The sequence below is a fragment of the Polistes dominula genome, unplaced genomic scaffold, assembly GCF_049000335.1.
Source record: "Polistes dominula isolate Pdom_NZ unplaced genomic scaffold, Pdom_raw_medaka contig_18, whole genome shotgun sequence".
Taxonomy (NCBI): domain Eukaryota; kingdom Metazoa; phylum Arthropoda; class Insecta; order Hymenoptera; family Vespidae; genus Polistes; species Polistes dominula.
In genome coordinates this window covers 3,759,353-3,771,595 of record NW_028301164.1, presented here as the reverse complement: position 1 = coordinate 3,771,595, position 12,243 = coordinate 3,759,353, and the positions used below count along the sequence as shown (strand labels likewise).

The 12,243-nt window shown below is 25.5% G+C and overlaps 1 protein-coding gene across 9 annotated transcripts in view; it reads left to right on the top strand.

The window, feature by feature from the left end:
- The window catches only part of LOC107070130 (ras-specific guanine nucleotide-releasing factor 1), a 59,888-nt gene that overhangs the window by 37,029 nt on the left and 10,616 nt on the right, over positions 1-12,243 (top strand). For all 9 annotated transcript variants that reach the window (XM_089178857.1, XM_089178855.1, XM_089178854.1 and 6 more), the window contains 3 exons: positions 7,764-7,911; positions 9,993-10,312; positions 11,726-11,955. In XM_089178857.1, the coding sequence (XP_089034983.1) occupies positions 7,764-7,911; positions 9,993-10,312; positions 11,726-11,955 (698 nt within the window). The remainder of the gene's footprint in view (positions 1-7,763; positions 7,912-9,992; positions 10,313-11,725; positions 11,956-12,243) is intronic.

The window sequence follows — 12,243 nt, the reverse complement described above, 5'->3', positions numbered from 1 at the left end:
GTGATAAACAAACAAAAATGTAAAAAGAATGAATAAATAAAATACATGTATAGAAAAATAAAATTAACGAAGGAAATATGCATAAATATATATTATAAATATATATTATAAATAATGCAAAAGTAATATGCATGAAATTATACACGTTCACGTGTCACAATAAATGGACATCGATTCGATTTTAAAATTTACAAATAATACAATATATATATACTTTTACATTTGAAAATCAAAATTACTAAATGAAAATGAATTTCAAAGTATAAAAGCAAGATTTTTATCTTTTGACAATCAATCAAAACTGATAAATATATTCAATATTAAATAACTTTTTGTTATCTTTCTTTCTCTCTCTCTCTCTCTCTTTTTTCTTTATATTTCACTTTCATTCCACAAATAAAATAAATTACGAGAGACGCAAGGGGGTAAAAATTATCTTTCGTACTTCTAGATTAATATTTAAATCCCTTGTTTATCTTTTTTTTCATCTTTATTCTTTTTCGGTATACATAAATTTATGAGAAAAAAAAAAACGATTCTATTATTTATTATTTTTAATATAAGATTTTCAAGAAAAACAGGTAATCGCGTTATTCGTCTCTTTTATTATTTATTTGTAGATTTTCTCTTTCTACCTTTTCTCATATATATATATATATATATATATATATATATATATATATATATATCGTAATCAAAATAATAATACTCGTAGTTTTTTTGTTATATCAGTTTGAACTAAACGGAGTAGCTTCTTTTCCAGTTTTTCTATCAACTGCACTAGTTTTTCAATTGTACTTGGCTTGCACACACACATACACATACACAGAAACTGCAATACATACATGTTTGTTTGATATTTCTTTGTTGATATATATATCTATGTATCAGTTATATTTTTATGGTAAACATGATAGAAGGTTTTAATCTGTAATATTTGAACATACGTAAGACATAACAACTCAATACGAAAAGTATTATGGAATATAACTCTACTCTAATAAATTAGAAAAATATTTTTCCTTCGTGTATATATATTTTTTTTTTTGGTCACTCATGTAAACGTAAAGGTATATGCTTTTTGTTTCTTTTTCTTTTTCACAAAGATTTAAGTTTGTTTTTAATCTTTAATACATTAATGTGTTGTGTTGGTATATGATGTAATAAGTCGATGGGAATATTATTATGAGACGAGTATACTCTAATAAATTAAACAAGATTTTTTTCTTTTCATTTCATTTTCCAAGTCTTATTCTAATATTTATTATGAATTTTTATATATCTTTTTTTTTCTTTTTTTTTTGTAGTAAAAATAACATGAGAATTACTACTATTTGATTTTTGCATTGCTAATAAAAATAAACATATGGCAAATAAACATTTCTTTCGTTATATCAATTTCATCAAATTTTTTTTATGCTTTTAATGAAATTAAATTAATAAGCTGAAATTTTCTTCCACACAACTCTTTTCTTGATATTCTTTTATTTATTTATTTATGTTTTTTTGTTCTCTTCTTTTCTTTTTCTTTTCATAAGACTCCAATGGTCGATTGAATTGATTTATTGGTATTTTTTTACTCTCCTACTTTACAATGTTATTAAAAAAAAGAAAAACACAGAATTTTTCATAACATTTGTAGAACAATGATATCCTTTTTTTTTTATTTACAATATTGTATTGTCTCTTCTTTTTTTAAATCTTTTTTTAATCAATTTCAAATCGAACATAGAAATAATTATCGATAAAATCAGTTTGAAATTGTTTATATCAAAAGAAAACGTAATGCATACATTATCTACGTAAATATACAAATAAATGAATAAACACTCACGTTACTACGTCAAATACATATGAAAGTTATGTTTGTGCATTGGTAACTTTGTTACAATTAATAACAAACGATTGGACGAAGGGATGAATAATCTAACTATCGAAAGTGAGAGAGAAAAAGAGAGAGAATATAATATTTCCCTTCATATATATGAATATATATGGGAGTGAGGAAGGGTGGAAAAGGAATGAGAAAAGGGTGGTAATAGAAATATATCGAATGAAACAGTTGTTGAAATGAAAATGTTATTGAAAGGGGTTGACTTTGTTAAATCACCAAAAATATTTTCAAAGTGACAAATTATTTAGAATTTCGCGATTTAAAAACAATGACAAATTTTACAATAATTGTAAATGTAAAATGGATAAATGCTTTTACAATGAATGTTTGGCAAATTGTGAGAAAAGAAACTTCGTTTAAAAATAGTTTTTAAAAGTATCGATTTTGATTTTAAAAATTGTCTTATATACAATTTGATAATCTAAAATTACAAATACTTTTGACTTTCTTTTAGAAGAAGAATGAAAGCAACGACTAATATATATATATATATATATATATATATATATATATATATATATATATATATATGCAATTTTTAATATTTGCATATTGAATAATATGCAAATTTTTAAGTTAACTTTCTCATTCATAAATAATGATTTTAAATACGTGTAACATATACGTGCACCAGGTCAAAGATAGTCGATAAATTTTTTTACATGAAAAATTGTATAAATTTCTTCGTATAAATATTTCACATAATTTACAATTTTATCCTCTATTTCATTTTTATTTTATTTTATTTTTTATTTTAATCCAAGATCCACGTGCAATAGGAATTCCAACTAGTTTCAAGTAATTTCTTCCTTTTAAACTAAACTGTACTCTCATCAACGTAGCTAATCTACCTGTTGTGTCTCTGCATAGTTAATGATATTCATATCATTTTATTCTCTATGTATATATATATATATATATATCTAACGCGTAATAAAAGTTTAATATTATTTTTTATTAACGTAGAGGATCACGTTCGATCAAATCATTTTTCCTATAAGCTCAATTTTACAATCATCTCATCCAATATATTGTAGCTTTCATAGTTCACATAGATAATGGTATTTATATTACTTTACAATATATATATATATATATTTTTATTCTTCTTCTTTAAACATAGAACCCCATGTAATAAAAATATCTTTCGATCACGATCAACAAATTTTCTATTTTTTTTTTCTTTTATAGAATAAACTATAATTTTGTTCTCACCTTAACAAGTTTCGATAGTACCCATATAGGATAGTGATATTCGTATAGTAACCTCATAAATTTTCTTATATCATCTACATTGTATCGTATAAGAAATGTATAGAATATTATTCCTTACGGGATTTTAAATTTAAAATTTTCGATAAGAGAGTGAAAGAGATATAGATAAAGAGATAAAATAAGAGTAAGTGTGCGTATGCGAGAGAGAGAGAGAGAGAGAGAGAGAGAGAGAGAGAGAGAGATAAGTTCTTCTCTTTTTTATTAACATTTTCACATCTATTTCCATATCAACCTTCGCGACTCTTCTTTCCAAACTCACACAGTATAGTTGTTCAGACTTTCTATCTCGAAATTCGAGACTTTATGAATTCCTTCGAGAGAGGTCCGAATAATTTTCGAAATTCTAAACTACTAATCTAATCTCGCAATAATTGGTAGATCATATTTCAAGATATATATATAGACGAAGAAGGAACGAGAAAGAGATAAAATTAAACATATGGAGTTAATTTAAATTTGGGAAAGTTTACTAATGTAAGCATTTTAATCGCTTAACTTGCATGCACGACGTAAATAATTAAAAATACTAAATAGATAATATAAGGAAAATTAAAAGTAAATATTAAAAAACACTAGAATAGATTTTATTAATATATATATATATATATAAAATATAATTATATAAATAAAATAAAATTGAAAAATATCTCGGTTAGAAAAAATTTATTTTTAAAAGGGAAATTCGATGAGAAGGTATAATAAATAATATATTTAGATAAAAATAATAATTATAAAATGATAGACACATTTTCGTTATCGATAATCTGCTTCTACGATTAATAAAATATTCTCGTGAATGCATAGTACAATATTTTAGTTAAGTTTAAATTTAAAATGTTCACTCTTGGTATATACACATATATAGTTTGATATTTGACTAGTAAGTAAGTAAATAGGACGATGAAGTATATATAGTGCAATTGTGGCGAAGAAACTTCTGACTTTCTCTCATTTACCATCTGACCTGCTTCTAAACTAAGCTTAGTAATGCAGTTGTCCGAGATTTCTAACATTGTAATGGTAAACCGAACATGACAGTAACTATAGGCAACACACAAATTTCAAATCTATCCTTTTGATGTAACTAAATTCTGGTTCTTTTGATATTGGTCAATATATATTTCTCCTATCTGATTGAAATCTTATTTAGTTAAATAAGTTTATGGCAAATGCATTTTTAAACATTCGAATATGTCAACAGTATTTATTATTTCTTATTAATTTGTAATATTAAATTTAAACAAATGTTATATTATATGTTTGCAACATTTCTTTAAGATATATATATATATATATATTTGTAGATCTTTTATAGAAATTTTGATCAGTTTGTAATTTAGAATTCAAGGGATTGATAAGAGTTTACAAGTTCTCTTTGAGAACTTTTTCACGAACAAATATCGGTACAAACAAATTCGAAACTTTAAATTTGATTCCTGATAATCAGTTTTACCGAGGTTGATGCAGTAAACATCTCTTCCGCTATTTCTCGTTAAGAAATTTTACAAGAACATAAAAGAAAAGCATTTTTTTTCTTTATAACTAAATTTAAGTTAGTCCTATAGTTTTATAACTAAAAAAAGAAAAATAAATTACACAAATTTCGTAGCAACGTTTCAATTTACGTTACTAAAAAGTAGTACACTTTCAATGTACTTTACTTTTATACTCTCTTTTAATTAATTAATAAATTTAGAGAATAAAAAAAAAAAGAAAAAAAAAGAAATGTGTAGGAGTTTCAAATTTACTCAAAAAGAAAAACAGAAAATAAAGATAAATATGTATAATGAGACACGTGAAAATGTTTCAAAGAGAGATAGTACGTAATATATATATAAAAAAAAAAAATCAAAATAAAATTGGAATAAAAACGCGGCGACAGATTATTTGATAAAAAAAAGAAAAAAAAATATTTCCAAATAAAGAAGCTTTTTGATTAAAAAAAGTAATACCCTTTACCCTTTATACTCTTCTCTTTATCTTTTGCTTATTTATTTGCCAGGAGATATCTCTTATTTTTTATTTTCATATTTTCAGCGTATTTAATTAACAAATTAATTTTTCTCCTTACGAGTATAAAAATAGTTTAATATTAAAATATAATAATATATTTTTGTCATACATATCATATAATTATCTATATATGTATATATATATATATATTCTCTTTTAATTCTCACACATATTTTTTGTTTGTATCATTTCTAATTTTTTTTTTTTTTTTAATCACTTTAAATACAAACTTATTTTCTATTGACTATAAATAGAAATTTACAAAATATAAAAATAAAATGTTCCTAATAATCTTTACGACCAGGGGCCGGCAACATGCGGCTCTTTAGTTCCATACACAAATATTATTTATTTTATACAAAAAAAAAAAAAAAAGGAAAAAACATTAAAAAATCGTTCTGAATTGATTAACGAGAATAAGGCACCGATGAATAAATAGATTAGTTTTTTTTTTTTTTTTATCAAAAAACTTTATTTATGCGAGAACTATTTATTGTTGGCAAGAAAAAATTTTGTACCTCTTTAAAAACTTTGAAATTTTGTAAATTGTAATTTTTGACTTTTCCGACTCAAAAGGTTGCCGACCCCTGTTTTCCGACTATTTTCCAATTGGATTTAGAAAGTAAAATATTTGATTCAATTGAATAGTAATGTTACTATCGTTCTATCATTAATTCGGATGCATATACATGATACATGTATTTACATGTATATATGTATGCATATACATATATGTATTGGGTAAATGACATTCATAGCGATCTCGTTGCGGTTTATATTGAGCAGATGACAATTGCTATAGGGCATTCAAATATGAAGTTCATTTACCTAGAAAATTGGTATTGCGAATGGAGTAATAGTAATGCATATGATAATGATACTCTCTTTGAACATCGTTATTTTCCCTAGTTGTAAATTAGTATAATTTAATTTGACGTTATCATCATAAACGTTAATAAAAAGTTGTCATAGTTTTTATAACATTTTCCTAATTTTCAAAAGAATTTCTTTTACGAGTAATACATACCTTTATATGCTGATTATTACAATTTTAATTCCAATTATTCGAATGTATATAAGTTGAAACATTGTAATTTGATAATTCCAAGAAATTAAGGAAGATAAAAGTAATAAAAGTTTTAGAACGCGTTGAAGATTTTCGATGAAATTAAACATGAAAGCATTTTTACTTGTGGTTACAATTATGGTAATAGTTATTTTAAGTAACTTTAAAATAGTGTCATTTTAATAACCACGAATAACCATAAACGCTCGGAAATATTCCGAAGAAATTCTTTGGTAAAAAAGGTTCACTTTGGACCGAAATTTCAGTGTCTTTCTCTTCTTCTTTTTTCGTTTTTTTTTCTTTTTTTTTTCAAAAAGTCGTTGCAAAGAGAAAATAACAGTTAAGTGCATATAGCCTATTGCATACAAGTAGGTAAAGCTCGAAAACCGTAACCGTATTTTCACCGGCAGTCTGTGTTTTACCTTGCTTTACCCATCTTACGAAATATTTATATCTATGTATAAACGTAAAACAGTTTTTTGCCGTTCCCTTTCTTTTTTTCTTTTTTTTTTTCTTCTCTTTTTCTTCTACTACTTTTTTTTTCTGTCTCTCTAAAACTTTTACCACCGTGTGTCGCTACGAATGGAGAAAAATGCTTAAAGTTCTTTTTTTCTCTCAAAGAAAAGTTTCTTTCTCTTTTGCAAAAGTTTCTTCCAAAAGCTCATAAAAAAATCTTTGAATGACGTTTCCTATTTCCCACGAATGCCCTTTTACAAACTTTTGTCTCATTTCTAAATGAACGAGTATGTATAATTTTCACATATATATTTCTTCACATTATTTTTTGATCCTACAATTAAGAACATTCCTCTTGTTACACATTGTTTCTTATAATTACGATTAAATATTTGATGATGATTTTGTTTTATTTGATATTAAAATCATATTGTTTTTTAATGTATTATTTGATATTAAGTTGAGATCGCGATAAATAATGCTCGATAACAATTTTTATTGTACTTTTTTTTGTGTTTTTAAATAATACAATTTTGTAAATTTCATTCGAATTTTTAATATATTTTATATCCGAATAAACGACATTTCATTTTGTAATTTTAATGTTCAATATTTTATATCAATGTTTGGTTTGAATTTAATCTCAATGCATTTAAAATTTAATATTTAAATTTTACTTCCAATTTTTCTTTTAAATATTGTATTTTTTTTTTTTTTATTTAAAATTTTTACACATGCGTAAGCACACCGATCAATTCAATATTTCGAATGAAAAACATTTATTATTACTGTATTGGTAATTTAGATTAAAAAAAAAAAAAAAAAAAAAATATCAATCTCGCGTTTTATATTACATTTTACAATTTATTTCAACAGAAAAAAAAAACAAAATAAAGAAAAAAGTAATATTATTTTACACAAATACTACCGACGTTAAAATTAATAATTGAATATATTTTTTCTATTTCCCCATTTTTATTTTCCAATTGATCCTTTTCTTCTTTCATTCTTCCTCTTTCGTCATACAAAAATCCATTTATTTTCGTACATTGATTTCAGTTTCAACAAATTGCTGCTGCAAAAGGAAGAACTCGAGCAAAAGCATCTGCACCTGTTGCAGATCGTGGAAAGTGAGAAAACGGCTAAGTGGCAGTACACACAACAATGCGAGGAGCTTGCATCGGAAATAAAAAAGCTCAGGGCGGAGGTATGCTATAATACAATAAAATCCATCATGTATTTTTCCTCCCAACAATTTTATACGATGATGAGCAATTTTTTTTTCCATTTTCCATTCTTTGATTTTACAACAAGTTCAAAGAAACAAAATATTATTTTATCCTATTATTTCTTATTATTCAATAATTTTTCCTATATTATTCACATTATTCTCATTATTATTATTAATAATAATTTTGTATTATATTGTAATTTATTATATATATACACACACACACACAATTTATATTAATAATAATTATTAATATAAATTTTCAATATAAATAATATAAACTCTCTTATATTATTTATATTATATTAAATCTATATATAATAATTTAATTAATAGATATATAAATTTATTAATAAACTAGCATAAAAAAGATATCTATCATGTTTTCTAAAACGAAACTAATAAAACTCTAAACACAACTATCAAGTATACTAATTAAAATTATTTATTGAATCGTATTCCATCAAAAATAACGTCAAACGTAAACAACATTTCTGAATAATAAAATGTATCGATTTACATAACTATTTGTAGATTACATGCCGTGTAAAACGAACTTTGTCGTATTATTCCGTGACAGTTTATTATATGATAATCGAACCGAAATAATAAAACTTGACTTCAAAATTAAGATTGATCGATTAGAATCATTATTCCATCAGGGAAAAAGAACATATAATTTAGAACGGTAAAAACAGGGTAAAAGATCATTACGTTTTTCTTTTTGGTTTTCTATAATAATCAAATATTATTTCACGATTGACCTAAACTTACAAATGTGAGGGGTTAGTTTTACTCTTCCATGACATTTAACAAAAAAAAACTATACTCATTTTCTTAAGGGGTTTCGTCGATTAATATTGTCAATGAATCATTTGAATAACTGGCACGATAAATTGAAAATTATTATCAATGTACTCGTATCCAATTGTTATTTTTTACCTTTGTGTTCTATTTCTTTTATTACCTTCCAATGTTTTTCTTCCATTATTTCTCAGGAAATAATTTGTTAATTTCGTTTAATGTATCCAACGGAATGGCAAAAAGCTCTCGAAGGAATATGCAATGGTAATAGTAATAGTCAAAGTATTTTATATATTATTTTGTTAAATAAGAAATAGAAAGAGAGAGAGAGAGAGAGAGAGAGAGAGAAAATGTAATCCAATTTCGAGAGCTTACATTTTGTTCAATATGTACAATCTATTTATTGAATTATAGCAAATATCAAACGAGATCTCGGTGAATAGAGTGAAGATAAATGAATAATTCGTTATTGCATATTATTTTTTCTTTAAATTATGTTTATAGATAATAGTGAGATCAATTTTTATTATATTAATTATTTCAACTTTATATACAAGGTTGTCTTACATACTTCTCCTATTACTTATTATAATATAATTGATTACATTATATTATATTATAGTTGAACTTGATAAAATTATGTAGAATATTAATTTTAAAATCACATAATATAATAACTAATAATATATAAATATTAATTAGATTTTTAAATGTAAATTAAAGAACTGTTGCAGCTGTTGCAACTTATTACGTTACGGCTATAGTATATGCAACGAGGATACTGTAAATGAGCGAGGTATATATATATGATATAGTGCATAGGTTTCAAAAGTTTTCTTCTAAAGATGAATAACTTTAAAATTCGCTTCGGGCTAGATCCGAAATCATAGTTAAAAACTTTTCAAGACTATGGTAATAGAAAATCCTTGTCAGAGCTTTTGAGTACTTGCAATTAGAAATATTGTTGGATAAATGGGCTGTCTACTTCAGTAAATTATGAGACATTAAATGGGATTAAGTTTAAATATGGATGTGTAAATCGTTTCGACTTAAAAAATGGTACGAAGAAAAATTTAAAAAATGATTAATTTATATTAAACATAAATCAACGAAACACATATTTGCTAATATTGTTTCACTTATTTGTTGCAAGCGAGATTTTAATTATTTTGAATAATATTATAATTATAATAATAATAATTTATATTTAATACAAATATATAAATTTAATACCAATATATATATACTTTTAGTTATGTACTTTGAAGAAGGAACTAAGGCCATCAGTTGCACAAGGATTCACAACTCGTCCAGGATTTCAAAGGACTTTGTCCCAAGGAACAGGAAGTTTAGCAAGTGGTCTGGTACATTATGGTCTTTATCCCGAAATTCAAGGTTCACTCGTATCCTGTTCGCTTGGTTTACGAGGTATTACCGAAGGTTCCGTCGAAATGCAGAAAATTAAAAAAGTTCAAAGCTTTTTCCGTGGCTGGCTTTGCCGTAGACGTTGGAAACAAATCGTCGAACAATATATCAAGAGCCCACATGCAGAGAGTATGCGCAAACGAAACAGGTTTGTTTTATTTTATTTCAATTTTCAATTTACAGTAACGTTATATATCTTTCTCTTTATCTTTATCTTTCACAGAGAGACACACACACTCATCAATTGTCAGTTTTTCTCGTTCCAATCACAATATGCATACATGTATGCATACATGCAATTTAACGTTTCTCTGATCATTCTATTTATATTTTTCTTCTTTTTTTTTTTTTTGAACTTTTGTCACTATTCCTATATTTTTTCTATTTTTTACTTTTTATTTTTTTTTTTCCATCTCAACCAACCAGTGCGCAATTTACGTCGACTGCATCCGACCCATTCAGTACAAACGATTTCAATCGTTTCCTATAAATTTCCATAATACCTTTTTCCGAATAACAAAAAGTAAATCGCGACTATTTCAGCGTGATTTCCTATTGCACCAGAATATATTACGTATCTAGTTCAATAGAACGATTTAATCCCCTTTCCTCTGTATATTAACTTTAGATCTTTTTTATATCTATATTATTTGATGGAAGGATTAATAAGCAACATTTGAATTATTTTCCTAACTAAAAAATATTATTTTATTCGATAATACAAGAAATCAATAATCTTGAAATAATTATATTCGAGATAGAATATTATTGACAATCATTTGATTGGATTTGATTTGATTTGATTTAGAGTAACTAATAATTCGAAGAAATCGTTATAATATTAACTATTACCATGTATAGTTTGGTATACACGTACGTCATTTGCATCGTTCTTGAAACATCAATCCTGCAATCCGATCTAAATGCAGACGCCGGAAAATTTACCGAATTACATGCTCGAAGATGCGTAAATTATAATCACCTTTCAGATCCTTTAGGATATCTACAGTATTATATGAAATTCTTATGTACACATTCTTTCTAAAACATTATCTATAAAAAGAATAAAACAATATATTTTAATTAGGTCATGAATATTAGTTCTATATATTATATATCATCAAAGATTTTATTTGTTAATTAAAATTGATCAGATGTTTCGAAGAATTTTATTAATCAATCAAATTTATTAATCAGGAATCGATTAATCTTGTATATCGATTCATTATCCATGAAAACTAATTTCAAACACTTCAATGGAATTCATTAGAATCGATGATTAGGAAGCTATTGTTTATATATGACTAGAGCTACTACCTGTTGAAGTTAATAACCTGAACAGCTTTGTACTTAACCTCCTATTTCTCCGTTAAATGTTTGACCGATCGATCGTAACCGAAGAGAATATATACAAGGATTTCTATACACGTAAACGTATCTCCGAGAATCACTGAAATTCGAGTAGGAGAACTTCGAAAAGTAGAAAAGAATTGGGAGAAGGGAAAATCGATCGTATTCCTTTTATATATATATTTATAGAGCCTATATGTGGGTGTTTCAGCTTGGTGTTTCAAATGGTTGAGGCCGAGGAAGAATACACGGAACAAATGGAGATATTGGTTAGCTGTTTCCTGAGGCCTTTTAAAATGGCTGCCAGTTCGAAGAAACCCCCATGTAGTCACGAAGACGTGAATAGTATATTTTTGAATAGCGAAACAGTACTGTTCCTTCATCAGATCTTCCTGAAGGGTCTTACTTCTCGCATGGAGAGCTGGCCCACTTTAGTTTTAGGTAAGTTACATGAAATGTTTTCTTTTTTTTTTTCAATGGCATACCCGGTTAACGCACAACCGATTTTCAAAAGAATTTGAATTTTTTTAAATCAAAATATATAAACCGAATATCCAAATCACTGAAAATGGTGATGACGAGACCGAATTCTATGCTAGCAATTATAAAAATGACAATATCAGAGAAATATTGATACATTTTATTCATTCTTTTTATTGAAATCACGAAGAGTTAAATGCTTCAGGTGTTATCCACCTGGCAAACGTATGAAAGGTTGACAAAATTCGA